The 18,650-nt window shown below is 46.4% G+C and overlaps 1 protein-coding gene across 1 annotated transcript in view; it reads left to right on the top strand.

Annotated features, from left to right (window-relative positions):
- The window catches only part of DGKG (diacylglycerol kinase gamma), a 123,196-nt gene that overhangs the window by 35,539 nt on the left and 69,007 nt on the right, over positions 1-18,650 (top strand). The window contains 4 exon segments of the mRNA XM_083506384.1: positions 398-418; positions 4,115-4,280; positions 5,503-5,565; positions 16,542-16,799. Coding sequence (XP_083362510.1) covers positions 398-418; positions 4,115-4,280; positions 5,503-5,565; positions 16,542-16,799 — 508 coding nt within the window.

Raw genomic sequence — 18,650 nt, 5'->3', positions numbered from 1 at the left:
AAATACAAGGACAAGAAATAAAAATAATAAATAAATGAAGCAATCTTTCATTTAATCCTTTAAACAGTTCTTGCAAAAACTTTGCCTGTTCTCTTATGTCAAAAATTTACATTTCAGGGATAAAAAATTTACAAGCCTTTTCTCTAGCATGTAAACAGTTCCATCTGCTGGGAAATTTCGACAAGGGCATGCTTTTAAAATGCAAAGTTTTTTAAAATTACAGATTTCCCCCAAGTGTGTTCTGAAATAGTACAGTCGTGGGAAGGACTGTAGCACATACCATCCTGAAAGTCTGGTTTGCCTTTGTCCAGCAGAATAGCTGTTTCTGTTCCTCCTGCTCTTCGGTCCTTCTTCACTGAACTTTGCTTTGTCTTTTTTCCGCTCTTCCTTTCCTCAGAAACAAGACACTCTGAACCAAGTAAGACTTGCTTTCCATACTCCAGCTATCACATGTGGTGTTTACATGTTGCCTTGCATGTTTGCTTCTGCTTAAACTGACCCCCCCCCCAAAAAAAAGAATTAGGATCAAAGTTATGACTTGCAGTTTCAATCAGTATGCTACAAAAATCAGAAAACCTCAGTGCCTCTTCTGTATCCTTAGGGAGTCAGTGTTGAGAGGACTTAAGCATACAGAAAAATGTCAGAATAGTGAACCAATGTCCTAATTTTCACATCATCTTCATCCTCTGAGCCTCATCTAGTCCAACCCTCTGCAGTGCAGGAATCCTGCCCACAGTCATCCCTGTGTGGCCTTGAACCACCTACCTTCTGCTTAGCAGCCGGACCCATTGACCCATTGTGCCACAGGAAGGGCAGCTTGTGCTGAGCATGCCATCCTCCATTGCAGTGCAAACTCCTGGGACTCAACTATACAGCTGCAAATAAAGTGTTTAAAGTGTGTTTTAAGTGCAATGTACAATGTGGCACTAGATGGTGATGGTGAGCCCTATGGAAAATTCCATATATTTTTAAAAACACTTAAAAAGAAGAAGCCTTTCCATAACATTTTTTAATAGGTCTGTAGATTCCACCCTGAAGAGCTTTAGCTGCATTTCCTATTTAGGTGTCGCTGCTGCCACCCCACATAAGCTTATAGTCCAGTATGCGCCTCTGCTTTCAATGTGTGTGAAAAGTGCACCTCTGCCTTTTCCTGTGTGGCATGTTCTGCTGCGCCTCTGCTTCGGGGGGGGTGGAGAGAGAGCTTTCTATTTTTATATTAGTGCTATATGTCATTTTGCAGTTCCTCTGTATACTTTTAGATTAGCCGTCTCCTACCTAGACTACAACTCCCATCAGCCCTGGCATAATGAGGCTGATGGGACTTCTAGTTGCATCTGGAGGGCACCAGGCTGAGGAAGCCTTCTTTAGATATATCTGTTATATATCTGTTATGTGAAAAGCTTCAAACAGAGCTCAGTGCATTCCTGCTGCATATAATGTGCCGCTGTGTGTGTTTACAATCTGATCTGTTTCTTTCTCTGATGTGTTGGGGTAGTTAGGATTACACAGGGCCTGAAATGTGGGGGAGAGGAGACATTTTATGAGCGTCCAGAGATCCAGGGGGTCCTATCCCAAACCTTGCAAGCCTAGTTGATGGGGTGGGAAAGGCTGAACTGTACTTTATAGTGAGGTAGGAGAGCTGAAAATACTGCCAATATATTTCACATCTGTTGGGATGCGGGTGGCGCTGTGGGTTAAACCACAGAGCCTAGGACTTGCCAATCAGAAGGTTGGCAGTTCAAATCCCCACGACGGGGTAAGCTCCCGTTGCTTGGTCCCAGCTCCTGCCAACCTAGCAATTCGAAAGCACCTCAAAGTGCAAGTAGATAAATAGGTACCGCTCTGGCGGGAAGGTAAACGGCATTTCCGTGCACTGCTCTGGTTCGCCAGAAGTGGCTTAGTCATGCTGGCCACATGACCCGGAAACTGTCTGATGACAAACGCCAGCTCCTTCGGCCAATAAAGCAAGATGAGCGCCGCAACCCCAGAGTCGGCCACGACTGGACCTAATGGTCAGGGGTCCCTTTACCTTTACCTGTTTCACATCTGGCAACCAATGAGCCCCTTTGGTTTCCAATAGTACGTGGGTAGATGAATCTTAAAAGCCTGGGACACAAATTTTCAAAGCCCTCTAATGTGTTGTATATTTTGCTCTAGGAGACTTAATTTGGTCAGAATACACTTCCAGAGTTAACGCTAAATACATTACTTCTGGTAAATAAGCCACCACCAAAAAAAATTGTGTCCCAGGCTTTTTAGACTTGCCTACTCATGTACTATCTCAAAGCAAAGGGGTGCACTGGTTGCCAGATGTGAATTGTTTTCCAGCTCTCCGATCCCACTTTTATGTTTGAGGATAGTTGTGAATGCATATTTCCTTGTATCTATGTACCTATTGTCCATATCTTGTGATACTTGCTGGAGCTATTCAGATAAAACGAATAAGCCATATTTTGAACAGTGAGTTGCTGGCCAAGGTTCTTCTCTAGAATAGTGTGTGTGTGCTTATGCAGTTAAAATTTGTTGTTTAAGATTTGTGCTTCCTTATATGGCATGCTCACTCATGGACTACCAGTCCCAGAGTTCCTGGTGCTTGGGAAGGAGGGGGTACAGCTGGTGGGAGGAACAAAGCACTATAATAGGGATACTGATCCCAGGGGCAGTAGGAGCCAGTGCTGCTGGCAGGATTTATTGGCTCAACTATATTTGTGAGTAACTGCCACCCAGCGACTTCATCTATCAAGTTCAAACTTGCAAATAAAATTGACTTTAGGAAGTTAATCCATGATTTTTCAATGAAAAGAGCCAGAAATATAAAGCTTTAACTTGAACTAGTCTATTTATAAAATGTTTTCATCCTTTGGAATCAAAATATATCAAGAGGATAATACCGTTATCAGGACCAACCGAAAAGATACAAAATAATCAGAAACTTCATAGGACTGTTCACCAGGCTTGACATTATATTTAACAAAAATAGCAAAAAGGGGAGTGGGATTGGAGGGCATGTTTCAGAAACGAGGTGCAATTTCAGAAATGCAGAAAATGTAATTTAATAATTAATACAGCAACTTATCTTTCGTGACTCATGAGATTGTATAGGACAGGAGCATGATTGGGGCGGGGGTGGGGGGAGAGTGTGTTACAAGTTTTTATCAGGTCACCAAAAATTATTCTTGGGCCCTGGTTTCAGGAATGAATTCCTGCTGTGCAGTCTGTGGCTATTTCTCATATTAGGCCTTGGGATATAAATGAGACTTATCTCTGTCTAACAATATTTTTGCCAGAGTTCTGAAAGCTGAGTGCTGCAACTGCAAAATGTGCACTGCAAGCTGGTCTCCATGATGCGCCTGTCACAACAAACGTATTTTATTTTGCCTTACTTGCTTTGCCAGGGTTCTGGAGCCCATCATTGCTGCTGCCCCTCCCATGCTTACTTTGAACCGTCATTAAATTTAATTGTACGCCATGGATCTGGAAGCATCCATCTGCCACCCCTCAAAGGATGATGGGCTGTTCCTGGTGTGAGGGGGAGACAACTCTCAGATTTGTGTTTGGCTGTTTTTGAGCAATGCCATTCAAACCCTGCTCTGTAGCTTAAAGTTGCCAAATCTACTCTAACTGCATATGTCCATTTATTTAAATAGCTGAATTGCAAATGTTAAACCACCTATGGACCAATGCTGAAGATAAGCTAAAAAGAGCAATCTAGAGTTAAACATACCAACTGGTTCATTTTTAAAAAAATAGCAAGGGGATAACTTTCTTCTCCTTTCTAAGGTAAATAACCCATGGACCACAGGAGACTGATATCTCTGACCTAAAAGATTTTCACTCATTTTTCCCTGATGCCGTTTTGTGGAGCTCTATTGGACCATACATGTTGGTCCAATGGGACCCTGAATGCTACCTGTTCACAGTTTGTTAATCACAGCTTACCATGGTGTATATTGTGTAACGTGTATTAGCAACAGTCTGAAAGCTTGGTGGTTGATTTTAATTGTTGCATTGTCTGGAAGGAATCCTGCTTCTACAGGCCGTCCCTTTTTAAAATGAGAAGTTAAACAAATCTAAAGGGCTTTTCTATTTTGCTCTATTCCATTCTTCCCTGAAGCCAATTGACTATGAGGGGTTCCAGCTGTTCATGAGAACATACCTGGAGGTGGATATTCCAGAGGAGCTCTGCCAGCACCTCTTCATGTCCTTCAAACGAAAAATCTGCCAATATTCCCCAGAGAGCCAGCGACAAAGTTCCAGCATTACACAGCTCAGCAATCTTGGTGAGCAACATCCATTCTCCTTTGTCTGCTTCACACACCATCACTAGTACCTGCCATTTGGTGATTTACTGGTCGGTTTGTCCTTTTTTAAGTTTTTAAGAAGAGTGTTGCGTGTTCAATCAAAACTGAAAATGAAGCTGGGATGTTTTTAGAAGTCGTCTTCTGTGGCAGATTTGTATTTAGAAGGAACAAAGTGAGACTTGCAACAAAATGCAAGTGTGGAGTTCTCTTCCAGTCAGTCTCTTTTATAACACCACATTTTCCCATGTATAAGATATTCCCCCCCCCCAAAAAAAAATTCAGTTTGAAATTGGGGGTTGTCTTAGACACGGAATGTTGCAATTAAATATATAAATAAAGACATGCCGCCATCCATAGTCTTTCCTCCCAGCCTCCCCTCACTATTGGCCTCACGACAAACCCTGGTCTGGTACTCCCCCCCCCAGCAGCCCCCACCTCAGACATTGTCCCTTCCACCCTGTTCCCTCAGTCGCCCCCTGGCTACCCAGACCCCCCCCCCGATTCCCCAAACACACACACTCAGGCAGCTCTGGCAATCGCAGCTCCTCGATCAGCATTCGCATCTGTCGGCGCTCAATACCGTAAATACTGAGACAAAAGTGCAACACACAGGCAGGAGAGCTGGAGCTGCAGCTACAGTGGAGTTACACTGAGCTGACAGGAGCAGCCGCCATTACGCAGCTTGCCTCATTGTTTGATGTTTAAATATACGGTACTAAATATACTGGTGTTTTGAATATTGAATAAAATATCAAACTTGTTCTGTTTGGTGTTTAAAATATTTATTTCTTAGTTTTGGGCTCAAAACATAGGGGTCATCTTATACATTGGGGGCGTCTTATACACCGAAAAATACGGTACTCCATTGTTATCCCTGGTTTCCCATTTCCACCCTCCTCCAACAACCAGTTGGCCTTCTGTGGCCACTGAGCCTACTGAGTCCACAGGCCAGGATTCAGGTTAGGCCATCCACAGCTTGGGTTAGGTTCTGACCCCCACCCACCCACCCACACACTTTTACTTTGCATTATTGGTGAGACATAATAATATGTGCACACAGCCCTTTCTATTCTAACCAAGTATTTATATATTTGCCAAGAAGAAAGTGTTGACAGCTGTTTACTACAAACTTGCAATAAATGTTACTGAGTGTACGTTGTTAAAGTGTGTGTTTATTTTTCTGTTTCTCTCGGGCTTTCAGAGTCTAAGTCCATTGATACAGGCATCTCTATCCAGACTGAAGTTGCTTGCGCCCCTGTTACAGGTATCTATGATAAGCTCTTTTATGAAACCCCTGCTCCACCTTTTAACAAGGACCTCCATAGCCATAAATGGACAGAGCGGTATTGTACAGAGATTTATAAGTACAAAAGCCTATCTGGGCTTTTCTGATTTACTCGACTGTTTTCCCACGTTGGCCAACCAGAAACAGGAAGCAAATGCAGTAGTCCTCTCCCCAGCAACTAATATTCAGAGACATGCTGAATTTGAGACTGGAGGTAATGTACAGCTATCGTGTGTGTAGTAGCCACTGATAGCTTGAGTCTCCTTTTAAAGCTGTTCATGTTGATGGCCATCAGCACGTGAAAGTGAGCTTCATTGTTTAACCATTAGAAACATATAGAAGGGATCCCCTAAGGCAGCGGTTCTCAACCTGTGGTCCCCAGATGTTGTTGGACTACAATGCCCATCACCCCTGAGCTCTGGCCTTGCTAGCTAGGGATGATGGGAGTTGTAGTCCAACAACATCTGGGGACCCACAGGTTGAGAACAGCTGCCCTAAGGTCATCTGATCCAAACTGCTACTAGTGCAGGAAATTCCATCCCTACAGCATCTCAGAGAGATAGCCATTCACCATCTGCTTAAAAATCTCTAACACATCAGTTTTCCCACCTTCTGATGCAGTCTGTTCCATTGTATCATCAGAAAGTTATCCTTAGTTTTAAGTCTAAATATTTTTTCCTTGAAAATTGAACCTACTGGTTTGTATCTTGCCATCCTTCCTTTTGTCTGTCCTGAATCTCCTGCCTTTATTTGATGTTGCTGGGTTCCTGTACTCTCTTGCTCCACCCCCCCTTTTTTTTTACCTGGGACTACCCACTCTCTCACTCTGGAATCCCCGCACAGTCACATGCAGCAGCTAAGTAAACATAGAAAACAAACAGTATTTGAATGCCAAAGCTTTTTACAGCTCTATCTCTCTCAGTATTTCAGTGCGACCTGGCATTTGTAACCATCAGGTCTTGTCAGGAAACTGTTGCTATGCAGAGATGGCTCTTTCAACTCTACAATGCTGATATTACATTGAAGTAGCATCTACCATTCTGGTTATGTACCAAAGACAAAAATTGTGTGTGTGTGTGTGTGTGTGTGTGTGTGTGTGTGTGTGTGTGTACAGTGCTATTTTTCTAGAAAAAGATATGCAGGAACTCACCATGAACACCTCCCTTGTTCTCTTATAATGACAACCTAAGAGGTGCCAGAACTGACTTCCAGCAAGTTCCGGCAGAAAAAAAGCATGCTTCACTTCAAGCCATCTTTTGGCATCTCAGGAAACAGCCCATTCAGCTCAGGGTCTATTTAAATCTGCTTTGTTCCCACCCCATTCACCATTGGAAAATCAAAATAATGCTATAACTCCCTGCCTTTTGACAGAAGTGGATGAAATTTGTAGGCATGGTAACCTATCTGCAGAATTACAAGCAAATATATATACAGGGAATTTTGTGCTGGAGGCCTGTCAGTCACAATGTTCTCCTCTTCCCACTTTGGTATTTGGTCTGCTTCTTCCATCACCCCATCCTGACATTATGATAAGCTTAGAGACATTATTTTCACCAGATGCTTGTCTGCAGCATTTTTTCATGTCTGGATCACGAATGTGCCACAAGGGGCTTCATGGTCCCTGCTGCAACTTGTACCACCTTGTACAGATCCTGCTTCATCACTGGCAAGGCAAAAAAGTCCTCCCGAGGCACCCCACCCTCAGGATTCATCTGCATCCAATGCACTTCTAAATATAAATCTTTTTATCCTGACAGGATAGTTATTGTAAAAGAGACAACTGGAGCTTGTTCAAACGCATTTTATGAAATACCAAGCTGTGATAAGATTAAGTGTAAGGAGTTCTGTGGAAACAGCAGCTTCGGTGCTTCCTAAGAGACAGTCAGTTTCTGTTTTCTTCTCAGGTTCCTCTGATGAAATTAATATTGATAGCTTGCTAGACTTCATAGTTCAGCTATGGCCATTCCTGACCTGTTGTTGTTGTTTAGTCGTTTAGTCGTGTCTGACTCTTCGTGACCCCATGGACCAGAGCACGCCAGGCACTCCTGTCTTCCACTGCCTCCCGCAGTTTGGTCAGACTCATGTTTGTAGCTTCGAGAACAGTGTCCAACCATCTCGTCCTCTGTCGTCCCCTTCTCCTTGTGCCCTCCATCTTTCCCAACATCAGAGTCTTTTCCAGGGAGTCTTCTCTTCTCATGAGGTGGCCAAAGTATTGGAGCCTCAGCTTCAGGATCTGTCCTTCCAGTGAGCACTCAGTGCTGATTTACTTAAGAATGGATACGTTTGATCTTCTTGCAGTCCATGGGACTCTCAAGAGTCTCCTCCAGCACCATAATTCAAATGCATCAATTCTTCGGCCTTCTTTATGGTCCAGCTCTCACTTCCATACATCACTACTGGGAAAACCATGGCTTTTACTATACGGACCTTTGTTGGCAAGGTGATGTCTCTGCTTTTTAAGATGTTGTCTAGGTTCGCCATCGCCTTTCTCCCAAGGAGCAGGCGTCTTTTAATTTCGTGACTGCTGTCACCATCTGCAGTGATCATGGAGCCCAAGAAAGTAAAATCTCTCACTGCCTCCATTTCTTCCCCTTCTATTTGCCAGGAGGTGATGGGCCCAGTGGCCATGATCTTTTTTTTTTTTTTTTTTTTGATGTTGAGCTTCAGACCATATTTTGCGCTCTCCTCTTTCACCCTCATTAAAAGGTTCTTTAATTCCTCCTCACTTTCTGCCATCAAGGTTGTGTCATCTGCATATCTGAGGTTGTTGATATTTCTTCCGGCGATCTTAATTCCGGCTTGGGATTCATCCAGCCCAGCCTTTCGCATGATGAATTCTGCATATAAGTTAAATAAGCAGGGAGACAATATACAGCCTTGCCGTACTCCTTTCCCAATTTTGAACCAATCAGTTGTTCCATATCCTGTTCTAACTGTAGCTTCTTGTCCCACATAGAGATTTCTCAGGAGACAGATGAGGTGATCAGGCACTCCCATTTCTTTATGAACTTGCCATAGTTTGCTGTGGTCGACACAGTCAAAGGCTTTTGCATAGTCAATGAAGCAGAAGTAGATGTCTTTCTGGAACTCTCTAACTTTCTCCATAATCCAGCGCATGTTTGCAATTTGGTCTCTGGTTCCTCTGCCTTTTCTAAATCCAGCTTGCACTTCTGGGAGTTCTCGGTCCACATACTGCTTGAGCCTTCCTTGTAGAATTTTAAGCATAACCTTGCTAGCGTGTGAAATGAGTGCAATTGTGCGGTAGTTGGAGCATTCTTTGGCACTGCCCTTCTTTGGGATTGGGATGTAGACTGATCTGGCCACTCCAATCCTCTGGCCACTGCTGAGTTTTCCAAATTTGCTGGCATATTGAGTGTAGCACCTTAACAGCATCATCTTTTAAAATTTTAAATAGTTCAGCTGGTATAGTTTCTGGTATAGTTTCTGGTATAGTTCCTCTGTGTATTCTTGCCACCTCTTCTTGATGTCTTCTGCTTCTGTTAGGTCCTTTCCACTTTTGTCTTTTATTACGGCAATCTTTGTACGAAATGTTCCTTTCATATCTCCAATTTTCTTGAACAGATCTCTGGTTTTTCCCATTCTATTGTTTTCCTCTATTTCTTTGCATTGCTCGTTTAAGAAGGTCTTCTTGTCTCTCCTTGCTATTTTTTGGAACTTTGCATTCAATTTCCTGTATCTTTCACTATCCCCCTCGCATTTTGCTTGCCTTCTCTCCCCGCTATTTGTAAGGCCTCGTTGGACAGCCACTATGCTTTCTTGCATTTCCTTTTAATTGGGATGGTTTTAGTTGCTGCCTCCTGTATAATGTTACGAGCCTCCATCCATAGTTCTTCAGGCACTCTGTCCACCAAATCTAAATCCTTAAACCTGTTCCTCACTACCACTGCGTATTCATAAGGGATTTGACTTAGATTGTATCTTACCGGCTGTGAGGGTTTGATTAGCTGCTTGTGCGTGAAAACGTGCTCCCTCAGAGTTTGTGCGACCCCACAAACCTCCGTGTGTGACGGAGCTCCTCAGACATGTCTGCTCTAGTCACTAGTAGAGTCCGACAGTGGCTGTCTGCGGAAGCGTTTCCAGCAAAGAAGTTCCTTAACGGAAACGCGTCTCCTGGACTCACGGCGTGACAGTTTCCTGCGAGGTGTGGGTCTCCCTATGGGAGACTCCGATACCTCCCCACTGTTCTCGCTGGAAGCCTCCCTGAGCCCTCCCTCCTGCTCGCATTCCCTCAGAGACCCACTCCTCCCCCTGCTGGTCCCTGCTTCAGCAGTTGAGTCTCTTTCATCCTGCCTGAGTCCCTCCACCACCTGATGCTCTGATGGCAGTTCCCTGACATCCACCTCCCCTCCAGGGCCCCCCTCACCCCCTCCCAATTCCTCCCCCCTGGGAGGTGAAGGGCTAAAACCCCGAAACGAATCTTCCTCATCTTCTGACGTCTCGAACAATTCTCTCCATCGATCGTCGTCCTGGCCAGCTGCATCCTCCTCCTCTTCAGAATCTGGGAACCCCTCCAACTCCTCTTCCTCGTCGGTGGTGGCAAAGTATTCCCTTCGGAACCTCGCTACAGGCTGAGGTTTACGTGGGAACCTCTGATGAAAAGTCTCTATTAAAACCTCGTCATTGACATCCTCTGCCCTAACCCAGGTGTTTTCCGACTCCGGTTCCCCTTCCCACATTACCAAATACTCTACTTGATCTCCCTTCCACCTGGAATCGAGGATCTCCGCTACATGGTAGCTGTGTTCCTTCTCCTCCATTGCTGGTCCCCTAGTGACCCTCCCCTCACTGTCTCCTCTATACGGTGACAGCAACGACCTGTGAAAAACTGGGTGCAGCTTCATGTGGTTCGGTAACCGGAGCCTGAAAGCCACTGGATTGACCTGCTGTATGACTTCAAACGGACCCAGCCTTTTGGGTCTTAATTTCTTACAACCTCCTTTGAATGGCAACCCTTGGGTTGACAGCCACACCTGGTCCCCCACCCTGATGGTTTCACCTTCCCTCCTGTTTTTGTCTGCCTGCCTCTTATATTCCTCCTTAGCCCTGTTTAAGTTGAGTTGGAGCTGGCGATGGATCGCTTCCATTTCTTCCACGAACTGTTCTGCAGCTGGAACGCTCCAGTTCTCCCCCTCCCCCCCTGGGAAGGCTCTGGGATGGCACCCGTGATTAGCCAAAAAGGGGCTCATCCCCGTGGACACGTTCTCTGCATTGTTGTAGGCAAATTCTGCCAACGCCAACTTCTCCACCCAATCATTTTCTCTGTCATTAACATAACACCTCAAATATTGTTGGAGAACCCCATTTGCTCTTTCCGCCTGCCCGTTGGTTTCAGGATGACGAGCCGTCGAGAAATTAACCTCTACATGCAGTAAGCTCATGAGCTTCCTCCAGAACCTGGAAGTAAATTGTTTCCCTCGGTCTGAAACCACCCTCAAGGGGGCGCCATGCAACCTAAACACATTCTCTACAAACAATTTGGCGGTTTCTTCTGCTGTAACCGCATGTGAGCAGGCTATGAAGTGGGCCATTTTAGTTAACAGGTCTACTACAACCATGATGGCTGTTTTCCCTCTAGACCTTGGCAGATCAGTCATGAAATCTATTGCCACTGCTTCCCACGGTCTCTCAGGTGTGGGCAGTGGTTCTAATAAACCAGCCGGCGCCTGCCTCTCCCCCTTGGCTCTTTGGCATTGTTCACACCCTCTCACATACTCCCGCACATCTTCCCTGACCTTGGGCCACCAAAATTCCCTGGTAACCAGCCACATGGTTTTGTGTTGCCCAAAGTGCCCTGCTGTGGGGCTATCGTGCAGCTGCTTGAGTACCTTCTCCCTCAATTCCCCTTCAGGTATATATAACGCTCCCTTATAATACAATGCCCCATTTCTCTCCTCAAAACCACCGGATTTGTCTTCCTCCCCTCTGAGATCCCTGAGTTTCCCCTGGGCGTATGCATCCTGCACGTACCCTCTACCAATTCCCTTTGCCCCACCAAAGTCGCCCCACACACCCAGCGGTCCTCTGGAATGATATGGGTTTCTTCGGGTGCTCCCTCCCCCTCCAAATATTCAGGTTTGCGTGAGAGAGCGTCCGCCCTAACATTCTCTGGGCCTGGCACATAACAAATCTCAAAGTTAAATTTGGAGAACTCTTGGGCCCATCTCAACTGCCTTTGGTTGAGCACTCGCGCCGTTCTCCAGTACTCTAGATTTTTATGATCCGTGCACACTTGCACTTTATGTTGTGCACCAACTAGCAGATGCCTCCATCTCCGGAACGCCTCATGAATAGCAAGTAGTTCTCGGTCGTACACCGTGTAATTCCTCTCGGATTTGTTCAGCTTCCGCGAGAAGAAGGCACACGGACGCCACTCTGACTCCTCCTTCCCCGGCTGCAGAAGAAGCACCGCCCCTATGGCTCTGTCAGATGCGTCTGTTTCAACCCTTAGCTTCTTTCGTAAATCCACATGCAGAAGTTGTTCTTCAGAGGCGAAGGCCCTTTTCAGTTCCTCAAACGCTCGCTCCGCCTCCGCCGTCCATACAAACTTCTTTTTACTGCTGAGACAGTCAGTGATGGGCGCCGTCAGATGGGCGAAGTTGCGGATGAACTTACGATAAAAGTTTCCAAACCCTAGGAACCTCTGCACATCCTTCTTGGTTTTGGGTGTTTTCCATTCCAGCACTGCCTGTACCTTGCCGGGATCCATGGCCAATCCCTTGTCTGACAGGCGGTACCCCAGGAATTCCACCTCCTTGGTATGGAACCGACACTTCTCCAGTTTGACCCACAGCCTGTTGGCTTGCAGTCTGCTCAACACTTCTCTGACGTCTCTCACATGTTGCTCCTCATTCTCAGAATACACCAACACATCATCTAGAAAGGCAACGCAATTCTTGTAGAGCAAAGGGCCCAGCACGTGGTTCATAAAAGATTGAAAACACGCGGAGCCTGCTTGTAATCCAAATGGCATAACGAGGTATTCAAACGCCCCCAAAGGGGTAAACATGGTGGTTTTCCATTCATCCCCTTTCCTTATGCGTATCAGGTTGTACGCCCCCCTTAGATCCAGCTTTGTGAAAATCTTTCCCTTCCTCACCCTGGTCAAAATATCATCAATTCTGGGCATAGGGAACGCCACCGGTTCAGTCACTGCATTCAGCCGCCTAAAATCACATACAAGTCTCGGCTTGTCCGCATTTTTTTTGTCCACAAAGAACACTGGGCTCCCCCCTGCGGCTTTGGACTCTCTGATGAAGCCTCTCTTCAGGTTCTTGTCAATGAACTCTCGCAACTCCTGCATTTCTCTGTCTGACATGGCATACAACTTGCCTACAGGAAGCTGTGCTCCAGGGAGTAAATTGATCTGACAATCAAAGGGTCTATGAGGTGGTAGTTGGTCAGCTTCCTTCTCGCTAAACACGTCGCTGAGATCTGCATACTGTGGTGGTACCTTCACCTTCCCCATTACTTCAGTCCCTGCTAGGGTGGCTTGGGCCCCTGCTGAACCCTTCTCCCCTTTGCAGTGTTCTAGGCAATGTGCTGAACCAAAGGACACCACTCTTTGATGCCAGCCAACCAGCGGATCATGTAGAGCTAGCCAGCTCATTCCCAAAATAATGGGAGCGCCTCCCAGGGTGGCCACATTAAACGCTATCAGTTCTGTGTGCCTTGCCACCCTCATTATCATTGGGACCGTCTGCAAGCGGACTCCTCCTCCCAACAACTCCCTGCCATCAATCGTGGTCACCTGCAGGGGGTTGCTTAAAGGGATGGTCTGTATCTGGTGTTCAGCAGCAAACTCCTTGCTCATAAAATTGCAGGAGCTGCCTGAGTCCAATAGCGCCTTTATTTTTAGGGGGTGCCCATTCTGCAGCTCTAGCGACACTTCAATCACTAGAGCAGGTCGAGGAGCTTCTGGCACGGGCACTTTCACTGCTCTTTGGCCTGGCTGCAGTGCCCCAATTGTGGCAACCAGGCGTTGGCTTTTACCTGCTCCGCTCCCCCTTCTTCTCCCCCCTCAACAGCTCCCACCATCCCTTGCCATTCCTTCCTCTGGGGGCAGACTCTGGCAAAGTGGCCTGGCTGTTGGCAGAGATAGCATTTCCGGGGGCCCTTTCCCTCCTTCTTAGCTCCCTCGCTGTTTTTTGAAAATGCGCGCGCGCGCGCTGTTCCGATTTCCATCGGCTCTGCCGGCGGGAAAGCTGGCTCAGGAATGTCTGGAATGCGGAACTCCTTCCAACGTTCCCCTCTCCCTTCCCGCCTCTCCAAGGCTCTTGCCTCCTGCCGCGCTCCTATGGTCAGCGCAGATTTGGTCAGCTGATCCATAGACTCCGCCCTGGGGCTCCGTGCCAGCTCGTCTTTCACCCCCGAAGAAAGACCTTCTTCAAATAGCATTTGAACGGGTGCCGCCGATAAATCCCAACTCAGTCTGTGAATCAGCATGGTAAACTCAGTCCAATATTCACGGACAGATCGACTTCCCTGCTTACAAGCCATTAACTGTCTGCGCACCACCCCTTCCTCAATATCGCTGGCAAACATGATATCCATTGCACGAAAGAACTTCATTGTGTCCTTTAGTATTTCATTGTGCGTTGCCATTAGGGGTCGAACCCAGTCTCTAGCCCCTTTCTCAAGATGCCCAATTACAAAAGCAACTCGCGATTCCTCATCAGGGAACTCATCGAACTGCACATTAAGGGCATATTGCATCTCTGTCCTAAAAGCATGGTAGTCCTTGGGGTCCCCCCCAAATTTCTGCACCAATCCAGGTACCTTTCTGGGGAATTGCGTGGCTCTCCCCTTCTTGTCTGCATCCTGAGCCCTTCTCTCCTCCAACCTCGCCGTCTGCAGGGCCAGTTGAACCTCCAACGCTCGGTATCTATCTTCCAAGCTTGGACCAGCTCCAGCCCCTGCTCCTCCGGTTCCGGTTGGTTCGCTCATGATGCCTTCTCTTGCACAGGCAGCGTACAAAGACTGTCGGACTGCTGTGAGGGTTTGATTAGCTGCTTGTGCGTGAAAACGTGCTCCCTCAGAGTTTGTGCGACCCCACAAACCTCCGTGTGTGACGGAGCTCCTCAGACATGTCTGCTCTAGTCACTAGTGGAGTCCGACAGTGGCTGTCTGCGGAAGCGTTTCCAGCAAAGAAGTTCCTTAACGGAAACGCGTCTCCTGGACTCACGGCGTGACAGTTTCCTGCGAGGTGTGGGTCTCCCTATGGGAGACTCCGATACCTCCCCACTGTTCTCGCTGGAAGCCTCCCTGAGCCCTCCCTCCTGCTCGCATTCCCTCAGAGACCCACTCCTCCCCCTGCTGGTCCCTGCTTCAGCAGTTGAGTCTCTTTCATCCTGCCTGAGTCCCTCCACCACCTGATGCTCTGATGGCAGTTCCCTGACACCGGCCCAGTGATTTTTCCTACTTTCTTCAGTTTAAGCTTGAATTTTGCCATAAGAAGCTGATGATCTGAGTCACAGTCAGCTCCAGGTCTTGTTTTTGCTGACTGTATAGAGCTTCTCCATCTTTGGCTGCAGAGAATATAATCAATCTGATTTCAATGCTGCCCATCTGTGTAGAGTCGTCTCTTGTGTTGTTGGAAAAGAGTGTTTGTGATGACCATCTTGTTCTCTTGGCAGAACTCTATTAGCCTTTGCCCTGCTTCATTCTGAACTCCAAGGCCAAACTTGCCAGTTGTTCCTTTTATCTCTTGACTCCCTACTTTAGCTTTCCAATCCCCTATAATGAGAAGAACATCCTTCTTTGGTGTCATTTCTATAAGGTGTTGTAAGTCTTCATAGAATTGGTCAATTTCAGTTTCTTCAGCACCAGTGGTTGGTGCATAAACTTGGATTACTGTGATGTTAAAAGGTCTGGCTTGGATTCGTATCGAGATCATTCTATCATTTTTGAGATTGCATCCCAGTGCAGCTTTTGCCACTCTTTTGTTGACTATGAGGGCCACTCCATTTCTTTTATGGGATTCTTGCCCATAGTAGTAGATATGATGGTCATCCGAACTGAATTCGCCCATTCCTGTCCATTTTAGTTCACTGATGCCCAGGATGTCAATATTTATTCTTGCCATCTCATTTTTTACCACATCCAACTTACCAAGGTTCATGGTTCTTACATTCCAGGTTCCTATGCAATATTTTTCTTTACAGCATTGGACTTTCCTTTCGCTTCCAGGCATATCCGCAACTGAGTGTCCTTTCGGCTTTGGCCCAGCCGCTTCATCAGCTCTGAATCTACTTGTACTTGTCCTCCGCTCCTCCTCAGTAGCATGTTGGACACCTTCCGACCTGAGGGGCTCATCTTCCAGCATCATAACTTTTATATGCCTGTTGTCTTTGTCCATGGAGTTTTCTTGGCAGGGATACTGGAGTGGCTTGCCGGTTCCTGCTCCAGGTGGATCACGTTTGGTCAAAACTCTCCACTATGACCTGTCTATCTTGGGTGGCCCTGCACGACATAGCTCATAGCTTCTCTGAGTTATTCAAGCCACTTCACCACGGCAAGGCAGTGATCCATGAAGGGGTTGCTGACCTACTGAAGGGAAAAATAATTAACTGGCTAAAACCTGATTCTGCTTTAAATGCATAGTGTTAGATGAGATCAAGGTAGGGAGTGTCGTTTCTGTTTCTGGCTGAGAGCGCTATGAAATGCAGTGACAACACCAGTCCAGTGGTAACAGAGATGGAGATGAGTGTAAGACAGCAGATCAGAGAAGAAATGAGCCTTGTGTCTAATTTGAGCGAACTCAGCAGACCAGGCCTAACTTCCTGGGGACTGAGCTGGCACAAGCAGTACATGAGATACTTCTCCATCTGCACAGGACACTGAATGACAGTCCTCATCCAATAGGCTCTAAGTTGGAGTGTGCAGAATAACACATTCTATTCAAGAGTTCTGACTTCATGCTGTGTTTGAATTTATAGGGATCAATGGGAAAACTCTCCTAACTGCCACAGGAAGGCACACACCTGAACCCAAAAGCTCCCCGGGAAACCTGGCAGAGCCACAAACAGCATCTCTAAGTCCTGCTCCAACTGCTAATGCCAACACCCTTGGGAATGCCTCACCTAGCTGGTCCAGGTCATCTTCACAGAAATCCACTGCTGGTACCCCCTCGGCTCAAAACTCCTCAGGGTCCTCCAAGCTCTCCTCAGGTTCTCTGCTTAGCCCACAGTCCCCAGGTGAGTCCCATCTTTGCTCTTCTGTTCCTGTATGAACACTGCAATTTCCCTTCCTCAGCTCTCTGTAGCTGTGAAGAGAAGCCAGGTCCGCAACATACATTTACGTTGCATTTAACACACATCTGAAACATGTGACTATCTCCGAAGAACCCTGGGAACTGTGAATTGTTAAGTGTATGCGAATTGTATTTCTGCAAGGGATAAACCACCATTCCCAGGATTTTGTGGAGAGGGGGAGCCATGTATTTTAATGGATGTGAGATGTGCTTTTATGGTGTGGGTGTGAGCGCAGTTGTCACAGGCCAAAGCCACAGCTTGGAGTTCTCGTTAGGAAACCTGAAATGGAAGTTGAACAGAAGCACTTTTGATCTCTGTGAGAGTTTGGGAAGCAAACACATCAGCATCAGGACAAGAAAGTGATTTTTCAAAAAGCAATTCTCTCACTGGGTCAATAACTAACTATGTTACTTCCAGCATTCTCTCTCCGCAGGCCCAGCCACATCCATCTGCTGCACAGTGGTAGTCAGGGACTCCTGAGAGTTTCCTCTGAGACGCTCTGGGAAGCACATTACTGTTGCCTTTGCAAACATTGGAGTGTATTTGCAACAAGCTAATTTATCTGAGGTGGTGTCACCAGCTGCCTCAGCTCAGCTGCAAAGCCACATTTCTATTTCAAGCACAGTGGATTCTGCAGCATCTTTAGATGTTGTGGCGGGGTGGGAAGAAAGTGTCTTGTTTTGCTGCTGAAATCCTGTCAGCCAGTATCCTTTTTACCATGGCAATAGGAGCCAGGTTGGGCAAGCCACAGAGTGTCTTATTGCCTCCAACCCACTCCTTTATGTCAGGGAAGCATAAGTGGAAGAAGACGCGAATCTCCCCATTTCCTAAGGGCCAGCGCTCACATCAAATGTGCATGTCTACACTGCCTTATGATTTGCCTGTTGACCAATTTTTACTTGCTAGTCTTCAGCCAGCTACTTCTCTTTCAGTATTTGGTTGTTTTTCCTAGATCTTCCTTCTCAAAGGTTATGTAGATGAATTTGTATTCTCATACATATATACCTCCTCATACCTTATATACCTTGGGTTGATTTAGGGTGTTATGCAAGAGGTTTACTCACATGAGCACCACTGGCCATGCTGGAAGTGGCTGACAACATTTGGGCAGCACCAGGCTGGGGAAGACTGCTGTGGAGCAGCAGCAACAACAACAACAACAAAAGCCAAATTTGCTCCATCATCTACATGCGATGGCTTTTCGTGTATTTAAAGTATATTAATCATTTCTTTCCCAGGCCAACAGATAAAATTCAATGGGATATAAAACCCCATAAAACCACCCTCCAAAAGTAATTTTAAAAGTGCAAGCTGAGTAAAACAGAAACACAGTAAAAAAAAAAAAGAACCCCACACATATACACACACAACTTTGACACGACATGCCTAGCATTTCCTCCAAAGGTTAAAAAAGGAGGAGGTGCATTGACACACTTCATTCCAAAAACTTTACACGCTGTTATGAGGGGTTTTTTGGGGGTAGATCCCCCTAAATGTGTTATAATTCAGTAGAAGTTAGAATTAATCAAGGTTTGATTAAACTTTGCCAAACACTGAAACCCCCTGGATTTAGTTATGCTAATGGGCCAAGACAGCTTGCAGAGCTAGGTGGAGGGGTCATTTTGTTGTTGTTGTTGTTTAGTCGTGTCTGACTCCTCGTGATCCCATGGACCAGAGCACACCAGGCACTCCTGTCTTCCACTGCCTCCAGCAGTTTGGTCAAAATCATGTTAGCGGCTTCGAGAACATAGTCCAACCATCTTGTCCTCTGTCCTCCCCTTCTCCTTGCACCCT

The sequence above is a fragment of the Podarcis liolepis genome (assembly GCF_965112155.1).
Source record: "Podarcis liolepis genome assembly, chromosome: 5".
Lineage (NCBI taxonomy): Eukaryota > Metazoa > Chordata > Lepidosauria > Squamata > Lacertidae > Podarcis > Podarcis liolepis.
The sequence above is the reverse complement of the archived record's forward strand: the minus strand, read 5'-3'. Positions and strand labels throughout refer to the sequence as shown.